This window comes from Amblyomma americanum, chromosome 7 (genome assembly GCF_052857255.1).
Source record: "Amblyomma americanum isolate KBUSLIRL-KWMA chromosome 7, ASM5285725v1, whole genome shotgun sequence".
Lineage (NCBI taxonomy): Eukaryota > Metazoa > Arthropoda > Arachnida > Ixodida > Ixodidae > Amblyomma > Amblyomma americanum.
Window position 1 is genome coordinate 30833752 of NC_135503.1, and position 19578 is coordinate 30853329.

The 19578-nt window shown below is 42.1% G+C and overlaps 1 protein-coding gene across 1 annotated transcript; it reads right to left on the minus strand.

Moving 5' to 3' along the window:
• Positions 1-6043: 6043 nt before the first annotated feature.
• LOC144098788 (pelle-like serine/threonine-protein kinase pik-1) lies at positions 6044-18833 on the minus strand. Its single transcript, XM_077631658.1, has 15 exons — positions 18493-18833; positions 17925-18110; positions 17355-17485; positions 16667-16791; positions 15962-16194; positions 14925-15088; positions 14270-14343; positions 14048-14162; positions 13043-13167; positions 11510-11699; positions 10799-10861; positions 10405-10560; positions 10285-10327; positions 8543-8705; positions 6044-7241 (listed from the first exon to the last, which is right to left on the minus strand). Exons 1-15 carry the CDS (start codon positions 18638-18640, stop codon positions 6683-6685), a joined length of 2475 nt encoding a protein of 824 aa, XP_077487784.1. The 5' UTR covers positions 18641-18833; the 3' UTR covers positions 6044-6682.
• Between the last annotated feature and the right edge of the window lie 745 nt (positions 18834-19578).

Genomic DNA, 19578 nt, shown 5'->3' on the forward strand with positions numbered 1-19578 from the left:
CCAGGCTGCATGGTTTTGGCTGTAGAGTGAAGTACTTTTGCCACCCTTCAAGCTCTAATTCTCTAAGGTAAGGAGAGCCGTTGTCCTTACCTTTTGAGACCTTTTTTTTTATCATTAGGGAAGCCATAAGTGCTCCACTATACGAATGCGAAGCAAACCATGTAGCCTGGTTACTTTTGGCAAAGACTGTTCATTCTTGCACATGCATTATGGGTATCTCAGCCTTCTAGAGCTTACAAGGTTTAGAACAAGTCATTATCTATTCTTCTTGTGCTGAATTTGGAATTGAACGAATAAACATTTATTTTTGCACATGGTGCAGGGTACAGAAGCTGCTTGAAAGGTGACACTAATACGCATTGGTTTCTGGCATGTTTTAATATAAGATGGCTTATTATGTATCAATGCGCTCTGAAAAAGTAATTGTTTGCAAATATGAACAAACAATTCCTCGCAATTTTGTACCACATGAAAGCGGTGGATCAAGCATAGAACACTAATGGCATCATGCAGTCTTGGCTGCAAATCACTGCTGTAGGTGCTTTGCAGTTGTAGACTATGCCAAGTCATACTTGCCAGTATAGTTGTTTTGTCAAGGGCTGTAATCTGTGCAATAAACTGCAGTAAATATCCACCTAAGTAGAATATGTTGTGCCAGCCTGGGAAGCCAATCTTTTAACTTGCAGGCTTGATTTCTGGCAGTAGTGGCCTCATTTTGATGAACGTAAATTTCCAGATTTTTTATGTATTAAAAGGTTTGTAAACTAACAAAGGATGTGTTCAAGGTCTGGTCATGATTTGCACAGTATAAATGTAGAAAATGAAGTGTTTTCCCTTGAAGGGTAGCACGCGAGGTATTTCTGGCTGTGCCCAAAAACTAAGTTTCCAACGTGCAGTACTGTAGCCACCCAGCAAAAAGGCACATCTTAGTTTTTTTTCATCCTTTCTGGCCTATTCAGTTATCTGAAGACTACAGCAGAAACGTTTCAGAAATGCAAGCAAAACCAATTAAAGGCCCATTCACACTTGCAAGTTGCAGAGGTTGTGTTACTTGACTTGTGATTGTAATGCCATCATTGTGTGTGTGCATATTCTCATTTCTTTTCTCACCACATCATCATGTCACAACCTTCTTTCTTCCCCTTCCCCAGTGTAGAGTAGGAGGCCAGGTATTCCTCTTTCAGGCCAACCTCTCCTTCCATTCAATAAATTTGTTCACTCATTCATTATTGGTCAAAATGTAACAGTTGCAGACCAATTGCATGCTGTTCAGTTTTCTAGTTTTGGACTGCAAGTTACAAACCGCTAACCGATCAGCAGCACCTTGGAGGTGAACGGAAGCTTGTTCCACATCTGGCTTCTCGTTGGCGATAACAGTCAGGTCTTAAAACTCGTTCTGGACGATACCCTTCGGGGAGGCAACCTGCAGGTTGCCCTAGCAAGTGTGAACGTACTACTGTCTAGGTGTTCCCTGGTTGCTAGCGAAGGGTTGTAGCATGTCCTTCATGACTCGCAAATGTGAATGAGCCTTAGTCTTGCTCTTGCAAGTAGAAACGCATCACCCAAATTTTGGATTTGAAATTTTAGCCTTTAGTCTTCATAAGACCTTGTTTTTTTGTCGCTTGTGCTGGCTATCTATGCTGTTCATCTTATTTTGGTCAATTTCTGAGTATTAAGTTTTTGCACAGTTCAAAAACAGGAAAATAAGAGGCTAAAACTGCAAGCACTTGCCATTGAGAGCATGGTATCAAAGGAAGAGGTCCTATTTATGCAGCAAGGACTTTTAATTGAGAAAAAAACTACTGCTCAAACCTTTGAAAAAGTTTTTCTGTGTTAAAATTTTTAGGCCAAACTGCACATTTAAGATCGGTTTTATACTGTACAGCAAAAATTTACTCTTAAGGTACTTTCTGGACGTAAATTTTGTGGGGAAGATGAGGTAATTATCATGCGTAATTGTAAAGTTTTTGTGGCAAAAAGGTTAATTTTAAATAGCAGTGACACCAAAAAAATCGTTTGATTTAAAGTCGTGTGATGTTCAGAAGAATGTCATAAAATAACAATCACTTCTCCTTATCCTGAACAACGGGGTTTTCCTAGGCTCCCTGTGCCATAAAAGTGAACAAATTACAAGTATTTTTAGAATAACAACTGAGAACAACTGTCCCAACTGTTTTATTTGAACAACTTGTGATATATTGGCAGGGCTTTGTACACCAATGTTTGCTAAGAGTGAAAGTTTGGTTGTGCTTGCAAAGCGTTTTGTTTATGCCTCTGTCAGATTGTCTGGCTCTTTGCTCTCACAAGTGGGGGAGATGGAGTGCATACACTTTAGATGTATGAAATTTACGCAAGGCGATTCTGAGTTGACCTCATGGCATAACTTATAAATTTTCTTGGGCATGGCGAAACGGACCTGAGTCTATTTCTGTGTTGCTGAGGCAGTTCGCAACGCTAGAAACGGAGCTAGTTGGTTCTGCACGGCAGCTTGAATGCACTTAGGAACAATATACCTGTGGTCATTTCTTATCGCCATAGCAGTTAAGAAGACTGTAAGCAAGCACAATATGGTGGTTGTCTTCTCAGCTTCACAGAAATAGTCTGTGCACAAAGGGTGAACAAAAGTGTGAAATAAGAGTGGTGATGAGCCTTCTGGAGTGAAACACGCCTTGAAGCTTGTTAACTCTGAAGGACAAGGTGCATACAGCACCTTTTTTTTTTTTTACTTTGGAAGAACTGCCCACTTTAAATCTACAGCAAGATATTGCTCTTCAAATTTCGACATTGTGGTATTTATTGGAAGATGTCAGATGTATCAAAACAGTGTCAAGTATATCTGATGAATCGCTTGACCTCGTAATGTGTGCTGATTGACAGACACAGATATATCGGTCTTATCTTTTAGTCTTGATTGTAAACTGTAAGAGATTAGGAATTAAACGAATTCGCTGCCCTTCTTGACTCGGCCTTGTGTGGTGCTCAAATGGAAATCTTGGCTAAATGAAAGTGTTAGCAACAAGGAAATTGTCCCCAACAACTATATTTACTAATGGAAGCACCGAAACTGTCGCGGAGGAGGCCTTTATTCTCATCAACGAGGTGATTAACTCTAGAGTACTTGAAATAGATGTCAGTCAACGCGAGGCAGTCTGGGATTTCATTAGGCTTCAAAACGGCAAAACTGTTTCTTTGTGTTCGTTTTATCGCCCACCCTGTAGTACAGCTAATGTTTTGCATAAGACGAGTGATGCAACTGAGATTGTACAAACGAACTACATGATAATAGGCAATTTTAAGCTTCCTGAGGTGAACTAGGCTCATCAGGGGCTACATATAAGGTATAGAATGCGTCAACCAACGCAATCATAGAAATATGCTGCTCTTATGCTCTGACATAGTTTGTCCTGCAGCCTACATGTGGAACTAATATTTTAAATCTTTTATTCAGGAATACTCTCGCGGCTGTGAGGTTGTCAGTAGTACTCCCAGGCTTTAGCAACCATGATGCTGTCTCTTCTTTGTGAGATAAATTTGCAGTACGTAAAAATTGTAAATTGTACTTGATTGTGCATTTACAGCTATTGGAATGCCAGTACAAATGATTTACCACTTTCCTTAGATTTACATTGTGCTTTGAAACTCTAGCACAAACCGAGATGTGCATACATTGTGGGCCATATTCAAAAATAAACTTTTCAAGTTGCACAATCGATATGTGCCGTCATGTATAATGACGGCGCGACGCAGCAGATCTAAGATGTGGTGTACTAGGAAAGTACTCAGGATTACCAGAAGAGCAACTGCATACGCTGCATACAGAAAAACTTTCGCTGCATAAAAAAAAAAAAATTGAGGAAATACCTAAACACACGACAGGTATTCTAAAGCTAGAAGAAGACAAATTCTTGGAATCTTTTCATTCAAATATACAGAGGCGCCTTAAACAACTCTGCCAACTTATCAAATTGAATGGCAAAGATGCAGTGTCAATTTCACCGCTCGACAATAATGACAACTTGATTCATAATGCCCTTACAAAGGCAAAAACTCTTTGATACTTCAGCTTTGTGCTTGCTCATTGCCTCAGCAGACATGACTGTGAAGCGCATATAACACATGGAAGATAGTTTTTGATAAGCGGGGAATCCAGACATTGTTCAAGCAAATGAATGCTTCAAAAGCCACTCTTTCAAAAGGTTTACGATCTGCATTACTGTCTTCGTATGCATGCTCAGTATCAAAATACTTATATGTTACTTTCACTAAATCGCTACAAGAAAGTGTTTTGTCAGATGACTGGAAACTTGTGCATGTGTATTATTGTGTCGAATTACACCCGATATCACTTGCAAGTATTAGCTGTAAAGATATTGAGCATGTTTTTTTCGAAAACATAATGAGTCATTTGAATTCTTTTTCGTTACTAAGCCCCCTGCAATGCAGTTTATGCTCTGGTTTTCCTTGTGTTATGCAACTGAATGAATGTACATATGATCTGGCATCAGCCCTAGACAGCGGATTTGCTATTGACTATATTTAGACTTCAGGAAAGCATTTGACTTAGTCCCTCATTCGTTATTGCTTGAACTGAACTGTACAACTATTGCATGGATTAAAGATTCGTTTGAGATGCCAAATGGTTGTGTTAAATGGAACGCAGTCTGGTCAAGCAGATGTATTGTTTCGTGTACGACAGGGGTCAGTATTGGGGCCATTCCTCTTTTTCATCTATATATGAACGACATATGTTGCAGTATTTCCTCAAAAATGCGTTTATTTGCAGACTGCATTTTGCACAAGGTCATTCATACTGCAGACAAATCTCCGCAGAACACTTTGACATTGATTGCTAACTGATGCAATTCTTGGCACGTGGATATTAACATGAGAAAATCTGTGTACATTAGTTTTGCTAGAAACAAAAAGAGCGCTCATGGTTTTGAATACAGCATTAACGCAGAAACACTGTCAACAGTTTTCGAACATAAATGCCTCGGTGTTTACTGCCCAAAATTAATTTGGCATCGTCATATAGATTATTTTACAGGCAAGACAAGGTTCTCTTTGCAGAAATGCGAAGAATTTGCGCTCAATGCTCCAGAGCTCTTGCCTAAAACTAACATTAGACCTGTACTTGGATATGCTTGTTGTGCGTGGGACTCCTGGCTGCAAGTGGACATTCATTAGTTTGAAAGGGTAAAGAATTTGGCTTTGCGATTTGTGCGTGCCAATTATTTCAGGAATTTCAGTGCAAAAACCTAGGAGGGGAACCACTGCAGCAACAAAAAAATTATTGAGGCTAAAATTTCTTCACAGTATATATAACAGCAAGACTGCTATTAATTGGAAACATTATCTTTGCAATTTTCACTGCGTATCACTGCAGCTTGATCATGCTAATAAAATCAAAGCAACAAGATGCGAGATGAAATTCTTCAGGATGTCCTTTTTTTCCCCCGAACCAATTCGCAAATGGAATAAACTGCCACATGATATTGCTACCATTACTACCACTGATCCATCTTCATGGAACATGCATTGTAATTAAGCCCTTGTTCATTCATTGGTTGTAAATTCTGTTGCTTCCTTGCTTTTTTTGCTAGTTTTCGGCTGTGTCCTTATACCTCAGCCATTGGTTCAATGGTTGTATATTGTTGCTTGCTTCCTTTTAATTGCTTTACCTGCTTTTTATCAACTGTGTTATTTTTGCCTTGCCCCCCACTGTAATGCCTTATGGCGCTTGAGTACAGTAATAATTAAACAACTGCAAATTATTTTGTTGTAAAGCATAGTGATTCTAAACAGATTTTAACCTAAGAGCGATGTCTGGTCCAACAGCTTTTATTTGAAACCTAGAATTCATTGCAAAATCTGGGGACTGCTAAGCCTAATTGTGATTAATAGTTGCATGGATCTATTACGTGCTTAGGGGTGGTGAAAGTAGTTTTCATAGTGCTTGTTAGAGCGCCAGACACTTCAGTATTGAATGAACATAGGCAGGTGTGCATCTGGCGTAGACGTCTAGACATCAGTGATGCACCCATTGTTTTTGGCTGGTTTTTTTATTTAGGATGGCACTAAAAACTATACTACAGCAGGTCTGCTCCTATCACAATGGCAAACACAATACAATGAAACATACAAATGTGATGATAGTCACATGCATTGTACGAACACTTTCTATCTTTGCATTTGCTCTGCACATGTAATTGCTTTTGCATCCCAACAATAATGGAAGCTAAAATGTACTTGTATAAAATCTGCTTCTAAAAATAGCCATTTGCTTCTAATGTGAATACATTTACGTCATACTAAAATATCGCCGCGGTTGAACATGACTACACGGCAAAAAGTCTGACTAAAAAAGTGGGACTGCTTACTGCACCAAAATGTCTACTGCCAAAAGCTGTGGTTATTAGCACAAAGAAGGTGCACCCAAACTGAAGCATGAAACAGTGTATGAGCTGATAATACACATTTTCTTTTGACAGCACACTCATATCACAGTATACATAAGAAACAGAAATGTTGCACACTTGCCTATTCTCATATCTGTGGTGCACAACATTTCACTCTGAAGGTTCGCTGTGTGAAGTCCATGCAGGATATCGCTGAGCACTGCCAAAAAAAAGTGTAGGTACTTGTGCATGTGAAGCAAAACTCCTCCCGAATGTCACAGGTGTCACTGTCCTCGTGCATCCCTTGGAACTGCCTCACTTTTGCTCTCGGCACCAGTATACTGACTGTTGTAGTCCTCGTCGTCGTCCTCATCATCCAAGAGACCAGAGCTGGTCAAGTCCAACTCATCCAAGTCTGTCATTTTCAGCTCACCGCCGCGCAAATCACGGGTCACAATAATTGGCTCCCCCTTGAGCATTCCTGCAGGGCTGAGACCAGAGCAGCTCAAGTCCAGCTCATCCAAGTCTGGCAATTTCAGCTCACCGCCAGGCAAATCACGGGTCACAATAATTGGCTCCCTCTCGAGCAGTCCTGCAGGGCTGGCCGCAACCGCATTTGTTGCTCCCTCACTAACACTGCCTTCGCCCGAGTGACTAACTGCACCTTGAGTTACGCCAAGTATGGACACCATGGGAAGCTGGTTCTCCGGCGATGACACAGGCTGTTCCAGCATCACTGGAAGACAGGCTTCTGCTACAACTTCCTTTTCTATAACTGATGGCGCAGGAGGAGATGTTGAAGGCAGGACGGTCCGGGGCGGAAACGTGGGTGACATTTTGGGGCTGCAAATGGAGTGGCCTTTTGTTTAGGGCAGACATTATGTGCAACATGTGCTGCAAAGTACTGCTGGATCAGTCAAGGCACATTGATTTTGTTTATAACATTAAAAATGCAATGTCTACATTGAGATGAGACATGTTACCATGTCAGACTACGATGTCTCACTCCTGACGAATGAACCCACAAATTGTACAGCTTGGCTATATCCAAGAGCAATGGACACGTGAAACTTGGGAAGCTGATGCAATGCTTGACCCCCAGCATGTGACCATTTGAGTCACATTTCTTGCACAAATACTTTTGCAAAGCGGAATGCAAGCAACTTAATCATCTTTAAACATTCACGATTCTAGCCTACAATCCTCGCATAAAATTAAAAAAAATAAATGTGAGAATAAAAATTTTCTTGCTATCACAACAGAGACTGAAAATAAACTGAAGTTGGCCTGTAATGTGAAAGAATGAAATACGTCGCCACCGCCGGCCAATTTCACAAGTGTAAATTATGGTGCGTCAACAGTTTTTCGGGTGCGGATACCAGAGGCTTCGCTACACCACCATTCGCTTGAAAATGATGACACAGCCGTTTCGGTGTAGGCATTACGAATTTGAATCAAATGATGGGAAATATTTTAATACCATTCCTGAAGGAAGCATAGAATCAATTTTTACAAGGAACTAAAATTGCATGGAGATGTTCTCAGGGTCCCTTTACTGAGCTCTAGCCGCAAAATTAAACAAGAAGGGCTATAATGGCTGCTTCAAAAACTGCTATCAGGCTTGCGCCCACCCCGCAACTTTTCTGTTTTCACGGCGATTCTATAGCAGCTTGATGCAGCAGTGTCTGCATTTAAAGCCACTTAAAGTTAGAACTTTAATTTCTACTGTGTCATTTACATAACATGTTGGATTCGCACATATGTGTACTACATTACACATTTTTCAATCGTGTGTACCTACCTGTCTACCTGACCATGTTGTCGATGGTACAAAATTTCCTACGATTTGGCATACTTCAAACTAATTTACTGCACATAAAAGTAATTCATGATATTCTGCAATGTATATTCTGCATGATATTTTTTGCTGAACATTGGAAAGCTGCAACACCACTGTATAACTCCAAGAAAAATTTTAATAATTGCTTATGCGAGTGCACTGGGGTAGATATAACTGAAATAAAATTAGAAAATTAGTGATGGCAACAGTGCAAACACATGAACGCAGTCCTGCATTCCCTGTTACACATTAATGATTTTTCGAAACATGTAGAGAAATGTAACAGTGAGCAAAAGGCACTTGCCTTGCAGCCTGAGCATTGGTTGGTGTTGTGGGGAAGGCACTGTTTGGTGTCAGATTAGTGGGTTTGGTAGCCTGGCCTTGTCGAATGTCGTACCACCTCTGCAGGTCAAAAGGTGATGGGCTTCCAGGCGTGCTGGGGGGCACCAGTGCCCCCTGAGAGAGTCCTGTAGATATGAAAGATTGTGTGCGGCTGGCCGCTTAGCAGCTGCAGAAACTGTGTGGGGGCCCCAACTTCAAGGGGTACAAACACCAAATTTCTGGTTGCTTTTTCTCTTCTTTGGGGTAGTAAAGTATTAGTACGCATAAATCACCATGTGAAATTTGCCTCTACCAGGTAAATATTTTATAACTGAATTTCTTCTCATGTTTGTTTTGCTTTCAACAGCTAAACAGTGGCTATGACATCAAAGCTTGTTTCCGGTCATGCAGGCACAAAAAAAAGTGGTAGGGTTTTAATGGCGTTAAATCGAGTACAAGTGCAAAAGCATGTGTTTAGCCAGGTTGGCTCAAGGTTTTGCTTTGCGCTTAGTTTAACACAAGGTCCGATCGGCTATGGCGATAGCATAGAGCTCTCATGCAGTAGGCAGTGAAGAAGTTCACGCTGCCGCGGGTTTGAAATCCAGTCGCGGCAATATTTATTTCTCCAGGTTGGCCAAGCTCACCTTCAAGGTCGAGCTTCACGTAAGATTTTTGTTTGAAACCATGTTAAGTAGTGCTTTCATACTGAAAAACTGTAATATAACTGCTGCCTGGTCATTTTAATTCACTACAACTCTCATGCCAGTCCACGCCAATATCTGGTCGGAGCCACTGTTAGGCTCTTGAAACTGAAAGAACAGCAGGGAAGAAACAAGAGTAGTCACCACACGAAAGTGGATTTTACACTGAAATTTGTTCTCTCTCACACACACACACGCACGCACGCACTGATGTAATTTGCATCAATACAAAGGAAGCACAAAAATCTAAAGTTTGGTGTCTGTACTCCTTTTACCGTGTACTTCTGAGAGAAATGAATGAGTAGGGACCTGAAGAAATGCTGGTCAGTGCACACAAAGTAAAGAATGCTCATGCATACCAAGGTGAGAGTTATTTTCACCTCGACAGAAACACATCAACATGATCATGCTCAAAAGGAGGAATTGCAAGCTGTGCATTATTTCCTGGCCTGAAATTCAGAAAGAGCACAGGGGAATGGCAGTAAACATTATTTTGCGAAAAGCAAAATCTTTCTTGAGATTACGTTAATATAAAAACTGGTGCAAAAAGATTGGAGGGGACACTTAAGCTCTGCCTTAAAGGTATGACATGATAGCATTAATGAATTAAAGCCCATATATGCGGAACTGGTCAGTCCCGACTTTACACTCGTAGATCTCTGGGAGTCCTCCCACCGCTCCTGCAGGTGCAGTGGTGCAACAGTTAAGCGATGCGCCACTACACTGCGATGCGATGGCAGGTGCTACCACAGGTGGGGCTTGTGTGACCCAAGTTGCTCTTCCCGAGCAACCTCTCATGACCAATCATTAACTGCCACCTGCTGTGGCGGTCAGTTTGCTCACAATAGAGTGGGCAGGTCGTGACGATGCCACACGGTCACGTGACCTAGGTGGCCCGCCGAGGCTGCTTCTCTGGGGATTTTCCACTCCCAACGCCGCCGCCGACAGATTTTCTGCGGAACGGGAGCCTTAACACTAACGCGTTAAAATAATTCTCACTCTGTTTCTCATAAGCATCACTTACTCCGCACAGCTTCGTTGGGATTCTCCCGGAACTGCTGAAGCACCTGCATGTAGTGAAATTTTTGTGAAGTGACAACCTGAGCTGTGCCAATGCTGTATTCCTGTATGATAGAGTTGTCACCTGTTCCATCTCTGGTCGGTCCTTCCTGTCATAGCTTGAGCATTTTTGGCCCAAATGAATGAGCAAGCTGAAGATGACCTGGTTTTCATCGCCAGCATTTGTGTCTCTAAGGCTGTCTAACTGGTTACTCTGGGCACAGTCTTGTACAGTTTCAATCTGGAAATGACATGACAGCAAAGATTAATGGCTCGGTCTCTCAGTAAAACCACATTTTCCCAGTATGTCCATCCCAAGTAAATCTTGAATATGTAAACAGTGAGTACTAAAGGTGGGTTCAGTGGATATATCTGCCTCTTTCACCCAAAACTAAAATTTTTACAATGGAAAACCACACTGTGGAACAATGAGCCAAATAGAGTGAATCTGTATGAAAAAGATGGGATGGATAACTTGCCAACGTCCTTGTCTTCCGCCGCCTGTCATACACATGTTTACTAGTTGCAAGCTCCAGAAGGACCTGCGTGAAAAGGTTGGAGATGAAGACTAGGATGGGGTGAATCTCGCACTAGCAGGTTAGGATGGTCTATATTTTTAACATTCTGGTGCATTTGGCACATTACAGTGGGTTAAGTTGTCACCAAGTATAACCAGAGACTCCAGTCATGCAAATTGCAGTAAATTGGCTTATTGTAAAATTGCAAGGAGTTCATAATTAACATTGAAATGATTCTCATATCATTTTGTCTGCAACAATTAGCAACAAAATGAAGGACTCCGACAGTCTCTTGTACTAAATACAAAGCCTCTTCCTGTTAGTGCATAAATAGATCAAGGTACTAGCATAAAACAAACTCATAAATAAGGCCAGCAGTTATCTTTACCCCTGCTTATCTCATCAACCAGCGCTTATCTGTTATCTAAAAATTTAGAAATATTCATACTTTAAAGCATACATTTGATAAAACAACCTAAAAATGGACTGAAATATCACTGTCAAACATATTGCTTTGCACTGAAGCAATGAAATCAGTGCAGAGACTGTCTTCAGCCAACTATATATGTAAATAATGCTGGAGAAAGAGGTGCTCATACACCTTTTAACTGCACAGCAGCCCAAATAACGCCACTCTACAACAAATGACTTTGCAACAAGTAGTTTGCTTACAATTCCATAGCTGTAAATGTCCACCTTGGTTGACAGCTGCCTGCTTTTGAGGTATTCATGAGGAAGATAATATCGAGTGCCGTGCACATGAGACACCACTACCATGGACTGATCTGCTTCAGGCCCATACCGGGTCAAGCCAAAGTCTCCAATTTTTGGCTCCAAGTTAGAGTCCAGAAGGATGTTCGCACTAAAATAGAAACAATTCCATGTCAAAAAAAGGCTGTTTTGATTCAGACTACATTGCCACCACACCATGCTACCAAGCCGACAGGAAAAGCAGCAACCTGCAATAATGTCGTAAAAGTTGGCTATCTATGACAAGCTGAAAAGTTAAAAACTGCAATGGGTAAAGCCATAAGAATTTCAGCGATTCCTGTCCACCACCAGCACGACTGTATTAACCATACTCAGCAGGAAGATTAGTGCAAAATAATAATGAAAAGGGGTCATTACATATACTGCTGCCTTGTTTCAAGCGAAGTAAACATTTCAAATAAAATATAAGCAGAGATTCTCACTTCAAATGAAATACAAGCAGAGATTCTTACCAACAACCTTGGTCACATCGAAAGCAGATTTCTTGAGGTAAATGCAAAGAAGCCCTTAAAACAAATTTCACATCTTAAAAGCTAGGATACGGAAAACAACTCGACGCAATTTGTGTTCCCAGTAAAAATTGATTCTATAACTTTTTCTGGATATGTTGATGCTTGTATGACAGCAAAATAAGCATTTATAGCTGAGAAAATTCCATTTAAAATTTTTTCCCAACAGTCAATTCAAACCTGCTACATCTACGCAAAAAGGAGTCAGTCATCAACATTTTGAAGTGCATGGCAGTGGAGCCTAGCCTCTGAAATCCGAGGCCCAAAAAACTGTGTCGATGCATGCAGTTTACTTGCTAAATCAGCTGATGATGGCTATGCCTGTACTTCATTTTTTTTTGTGTGTGTTTCCTAGCTAGTGAAAGCTGTGCTTTCACAAAAAGTAGTGTCTTTGTCTTAAACACATTCATTACACCAGCAAAACATTTATCATATTGCATCCATTCTGACCCCTCCTGCCCCAGCTGCCCTGAACTCTATGCCGATCCAGCACTATCTCTCCTACTGTCCTGTCGCCCTTCAGCAACTTTCCTACTCTCCTCCCTCTTCCTCAGTTCTCTCCCGACATACCTGGCTGGATTCTTTGCATCAAGAGGATCAGCTTGGCCTAATGTGGCAAGCAAAGCACATTTTGAGCACTTGATTTGCATTCTTAAATAATGTGTTTTACTACTACTACTAATCTACTGACTCAGGCCAACCTGAATTAGGGCACGATGTCCCTTTGATTTTAAAGTAATACTCTAAGAAACCAAGAAGTGCACGCATTATTCGGGTAATGTTGCAGTTTAATCTGTCGTGACAGTTTGCTCGTAGAGACTGCTTATCAAAACGTGAAAAGACACTAAGCATCAGCAGCCTTACCAGCTCACTGCCTCTCATCACAAAGATTTTTTTTTTTCATTAGAAAGAAAATGTTTCAAACCTTTTAATGTCACCATGAATGAGGGGTTTCCCATCAACCAGACTGGTGTGAAGGAAATACAGTCCTCGGGCAACGCCTTTGGCAATCGTTCCTCGCTGTGTCCATATGAGGCTAGGTGTGTTGTGCTAAGAAGAACACACAAGAGACAAGCTTGCAAAAAAAAGAAAATGCAAGGTAGCACAAGCATTCCTACGTATCTTATTTCTTGTGATGTAAATATCCTGGCCCATAATGCACAAGTACTGGCCTTTAAGCCATACATGCTAGAAGGGGGGGTGGGGGGGGGGGGGACAAGTTAGCTGAAACCATGCTCTCTTTGGTGCACATAGCGGAGCTCCTCACAAATCAGTGAATTAGAAAAAATTTGAGATTCATAAAGGCCATCCAAAGTGGCAGTGGCAAATGGTCATTGCAATAAATATTAGCAAAACATTTCATACAGTACTCAGATCTGTGGTGTGGCTTCTAATAGGTCTTTCTTATCCAGAAAACTTTTTCCAACAAGCAAAATGCCTCGAACTTCTAACAGGCATTAAGCTGCAGTCAATGGCAAACACAGCTAGGTATGTCAAGTGCCTCTGCACTGCCCCCTCACGGGAAAAGGGAACAGCCATATCATCAACAAGTGACAGCTTATCAATGGGTTCCATGATATCTTGAAAGTAACCTTGATAAAAATAGAGAACCTAGAGAAAATAGAGAAAAATAGATGATGATGATTATGGGTTTTTATGGCGCAAGGGCATCTACGGCCAAAGAGCACCATGGTACAAGGTATTTTCCATTTTTCAAGGTGGGGTCAAAGACCCATTTCCCAAGCATTTCACCCTAAAGAAGCTGAGCACTAGACCAGGGGAAAGCTTGTACCCATTGTATCACCGGTGGGTACCCGGCGGCACTGGGGATCGAACCCTGCACCTCTCGCATGCGAGGCGGATGCTCAACGACTCGGCCACCGCTGAGGTCAGAGAAAAATAGAGAAAAAGAGAACACACACACACACACCTTGCAGCGAAGCCTGTCTTCAAGTGAGCCATTCTGCATAAACTGGTACACAATACATGGCTCCGGTCCATCGAGGGAAACACCATAAAGTGGCAGGATGTTGTCAATGCGGCAACTGCGTGCATGTCATTGTACAACATAAGTCACGAGATATTCACTTTCAATCAAAAAGAATTCGATTCACTGAAAAACTATCAAACATAAGCATGCAGTTACACATACCTTTGTAGCACCTTCATCTCAGTGAGCGACTGTTTAAAGCTTTGCTCCTGTCGTATGTCACCATCCTTTTCTTTCTGCATCAGGCCAAACCACCACAACCACATGCATCTGTCTCAACAACGAGAGCTTCTTAAACATGCTAACAATTACTGCAATTGTTCAGTAAAAAAATGGCTCCAAACAGTGCCATTTCAATGTTTTGTGCACTAGGAGCATAAAGCTCAGGCACTGTCGACCCCACTAGTAACAAGCACAATGGCATAAGAAAGTTTCGGTCCTACTGTTAAAGAACTGCATACCATTTGACTTCATATCCAGGCTTCATAGTTATTTTCATGCAGTGCTAATGTGCCAGTAATGCTAGAAAAAGCATGCAGTTTTGCTCTTTTGTTTCAATAAAAATCATTCGTGTTCACAAGAACTAACTTGCATGCACAAATCACCAAACGTGGTATTAGGGTACCAATTGTTTCTATGGGTACACCAGCAATGTATCTATTATTCTCATTCACAGCTACCACAATTGTTACAGCTGCTAGCCTGTGCATGCAGGAAGCGGTAGCAGCAAGTTCTTGTGTACAACTAAAGCAGTATGCTTACTAAATTTTATACAGAACTTCATGTTGTTGAGCAAAAAAAAAGAAGAAAGGCTCACCACATGAAGCCTTTTGACAGCAACTGTTGTGTCCTTCCAACATCCCTTGTAAACTGTTCCGAAGCCTCCTTTTCCTAGAATATTGGCATCGATAAAGCCTTCGGTGGCCTTTTTGAGCTCTTCATAAGGTATTGTATTGACGAGAGGCTGTGCTTCACTTGGCTCTGGAAAGTGGATATCCAATGAGCTTCACGCAGTCAAAAACTATTCAATGGCCTTTCTTTAGCAATGCACAGGGCAAAACGGCTTGTTATTTTTGAAAGAAGTATAGGGGACACTGCCTAGCACCAACATTGCACTGCATCTTCTTGAGTGTTGTGTGCATACCAGCTATGCGAACAATTAGTGTCGCAACCATGATGCTCAAATGAAACTATGTTTATTCTATGTCATGTCAGTAGTATTAAAATACTAATATGGCACAGTCACCACTTGATAAGTGTCACACAGACTAGAACCTTGAAAATAATAAGTGCAACATCACTGCTAGATTGTGGCTTATCTGGCTTTGCAATACTTGCAATCATTCAAGTGATTCACTTTCTTTACATAAAGAGATATTGATAGACTACTTAGCAAACCCAAAATTACACAACTACAGTACCTGTTGCCTCTGCCTTGGCCCAGATGTTTGGACTTTTGGCGCATGACACTAGCCTCGAAACATGAATGACTGCACTTGCCACATTTATTAAGACGATACCATTAAGGCTCCCGTTAAGTAGAAAATTCAGCGGCGGCATCGGCGTTGCGAGCGGAAAACTCCCAGGGATCCATGAATGTAAAGTCAAGAATGATCAATTCCGCATATATGGGCGTTAAACCACCAAAGTTATCACGTCATACCCTTAAGGCAGAGCTTAAGTGTCCCCTCCAATTTTTACATTGCACTCACACAGTACAACAAGGCAGAATGCAGGGTGCATTTGCCTGGCCTCCTGCATTTTGCTATCTGATGATATCAGGCATGCTTGCAGGAAAATTCCATCCGGAAATGTATATGACCATGGCTATCTATGAATCCAATACACACTTACCTTTTGCTGCACATGCTGCTCCCTGCTTGTTAGTTCTTCCCTCCGAACTCTGAGCCCTTTCAGGAGCCACATTCTGCACTTTTCCTTCAGTACTGCTCAGCTTCTGGTCTTCACTAGGCTGGAACTTCGGCAGCTGAGGGTACAAGTTGTTCCCATTCGCATAACAGTTATTAGTCACAGATGGAAAGGTGCTCTGGGGAGCTTGCACAGGGCTTCTGTTGCCTTGGCCTGGCCTGGAATCAAAACACAGTTTTTGGTAAAGTTGTAAAAAGTGTTTTACTGCATGCTACAATCAGCCACTCACTATAATCAACAACTTTTTTTTTGGCAATGAAGAGAAAGAAACAGGGGCGAAGCATATAGCTGTGCCATGCTACCAACCGGCCAGCCGCAAAATGGCTGCGCGGCACACTGCTCACTTGCAGTTGCTTTGCCCCACCGCTGGTTTAGATGGCATGCCATCTATGGAAGCTTAAAAATTTGTTGCTAATGGTTCTTGATGCAGCTCTGTAACGTTGAAAATATGGAGTTATATTAGAAATGTGCTTTAAATATGAGTATTGTCAATATAGTGCTGCGTATAGCTTGCGGTTTATATGATATATCACTAATATATTAGTGTTAACAATGTTGAGCACCGCTGAAAATCTCGTCACATTATGTTTACACATTATGCATGAGCTCTACACAGGAGTTGCAACTTACAACCCAGGATATACCATCTTGACCTTGGAGCTGTTGACTTTGGCCAGGGAGTGCCCTTTGTCCATGTTCATGTGACAGTCATCAGGGTAAAAGTTTTTGCTATAAGCAGTTGCACCCATAGCAGACTGCAAGGAAAGAGAATGAACACAAGTAATTGACAAAACATGCTATCAAAATAAAATGTGCAAAACTGGCTTTAAAGGAAGGCTAACAATGCGAGTATTCAGTAGTATTATTACACATCAGAGACCACCTTCATTCAAAAACTTGCAGAGAAAACCACCATTACACTTCTCTGTGACCTGCAAACTGTTTGCATTGGAGTGCTGCAGCAACATCTGCACATAGTATTTGATGAAAAGCCAAGGTTTTCCACAATGCCAAGAGCAAGCCATTATCTATAGAGAACTGCTCTCTCAGTACATAGCCCAGAGAAGAACAGAGCTATGCATAAATGCCTACAATGCACCTTGGGACACACGACATGCACACGACAGTAAAGTGCACATAAGGGCTGTACGTGCTCTAACATGCTGAACTCGCGACCAGCTTCACATTTTCACAAAACAGTAACGTCCAGGTATTTCAACCAATTATGCTGCCTAATTAAGAAATCCTGAATGCACTATCATGCACTAGGATCGTCAACAATGCAAAGCGACACCTCAGTATGAACAAAGCTTCATACATCAGGTGGTGGTGCAGTGCCTTTCAGCATTGGTGATGACTGAAGGTAGACATTGCTGTTGCTGTTCAGAAGAGCACTGTCCAGTTCAGTTGTCTGCTCCCTGTCGAGGAGGTGGTGGTACTTGGGGCTAACTGCAAAAGGAAGTTGACAAGAGCATGACAGGGTCATGCGCATGAATGCTAGTGCCAGATAAAGGAATTAAATTCATAGGTGTAGCATCGAGTTTTCATCCAGCAAACTGGATAATTTCGTTCTTTAAAATGACCAGTTAGAGCCCATGCCAACATACACTGCAAAGCTGTTTTGTTCAGTTAAACATGCTAAAAGGAGGTGTTATTACCTTAAGTGAGTATTTTAACAGTTAATAAGAATCAATCGACAAACTTCCTGCCCCTTTTTACTGGCTACACTAGCCAAGATCAAAATGTCCCTCTACCATACATTGGATTATTGAATACCAGTGTTGATTCATATACAACATTTACAAGCTTCACGGTAGTTACAAGACCCTCATTTTAAGGTTTCTTCGCCAACGCACACCTTAACAGGCCATACAGCCCGGAAACTCACCGAAGTCCTTGATAATAAGCATTGCCTGCATGTGCTTCATTTTGTACAAATAAACAAACAACTGGTTCACTGTGCCATTCTTTTCACCCCATTTGTGCAAAAGTTCGTCAGTCGGGCTTTCTTTTCGGAGGATCGCTTGTTCCATGAGGCTGATACTTATGTGGTCCATGTGCATGAAATTGAAACCTGCGACGACAGAAAAGCACATATTTTTAAAATAAGTATGTAGCCTGCAGCAGCTACGCGCGCTTATGCATGCCACTTCCAGTAAAACGCTACCAGCTTTAAAACAATACGCTACAAAAGTCACTGTTGCGGAAGCTGAGTAGCGACGCGCTTCGCAGGGCACGACGGCTGCCGCGCCAAAAGATCTCCCTTTGCGAGTTATCCTGTTCGAAATACGAAACCGTTCTAGATCGTTAACTTGAGAACTATGTCAAAGTTTCAAGACAGTTACTTTTTTCTCGCACTTCGTTCCAAAACGTCAACGTATACTGCGGCGGCGCTTCGCCGCTACAGTGCAAAGTAAAAGCAGACACTGTAACACTGAATTAGAAGAAACTCTTACCTAATTCCTTCCACCGTCCACCAGCGTCCAACAGCCTACACAGTTTGTTACGCTGACCGTAGGGTAGCTCGTATATATATTTCACCTGTTGATTGCTTGCAGACGCCATTCCGCGCTTTGCGCAGCTCAGTGAGCGATACGAACTCATACTTCTGTCAGCGGCTGTTCCAGTAAAGCCGACAGTGTTCCGACACGCGCCACTCAGCCCTGATCCATAAGACCGAGATAACACGGTGCATCGGGGCGTCACTATTCCTTATTTACGCACACCGATTGCGAAATAATGTGAAACGTCTCCGGGCAGGTAACTTTTCTACCGAAAGTTTCCTCCTCATGATGATGATGATGATGCTGGCTACCCCTTGCACAGGGAAATCAACGGCACGAAAAACTGGATCAAGTCAAGAAGGTAACAAAAAATAAAAATTAAGAACTCCTAACACACGTCCGTGGCATGTTTTGGGGCTCCCTGAGCCTTCAAGGAGCGTGACCAGCGTGACCGTGCCACGTGCGCCACTAAATAGACAAGCGTCATGTTTGTAAACAAAGGTGGCGCTGCGGTCGGCAGCGACGCGGGGTGTAGGCAAAACGCAGCGCGCCTACACTGCGCCATGCGACGCTGCCTTCGAAATCAACTGGTGTATGCGAATATTTAAAAGCGTTAGCGTCGCTTGTGGTCAGAAACAGTTTTGCTGATGCTCGAAGAGCTGCACTTTTTCAGCCTGTTTGCCAGACGGAATTAGTAGGCGGAGCGCTGTATCGGGTGCTTCTCCGCGCCTAGTTGGCGACAAGTAACAGCGCAGCGCCACGGCGGGTGAAAGCGCGGGGTATGGGGAGGAACTAATCGTCCACAGTTCTCAACTTATGGGCCGATAAAGCATATCCGATTGCTAGTGCAAGATAGGACGACGTGATACACGACGCGAATCAGCTTTCTCGCACGACGAACCTTGTAATGTGCTTCCTATTTTCATCGAGCCGCTTCACTCCGGAGACCTTGGAAATGAATGAGCACTATATATAGCTGCATTAAATAAGGCAAATGCGATCCGAGAGCTCCACGAGCGCATGCATAGACGTTTCCCT

Bases quoted from the DNA above. Each gene is read 5' to 3' on its own strand.
- LOC144098788 (XM_077631658.1), bottom strand. From the start codon at position 18,640: ATGAGTTCGTATCGCTCACTGAGCTGCGCAAAGCGCGGAATGGCGTCT. The intron at 16,792-17,354 runs GTATGAAGCTTT...CTTTCCTTGCAG, and splicing joins GCACTGCACCACCACCTGAT to TCTGCTATGGGTGCAACTGC. The intron at 7,242-8,542 runs GCAAGTGCCTTT...CTCCATTTGCAG, and splicing joins ACCAATGCTCAGGCTGCAAG to CCCCAAAATGTCACCCACGT.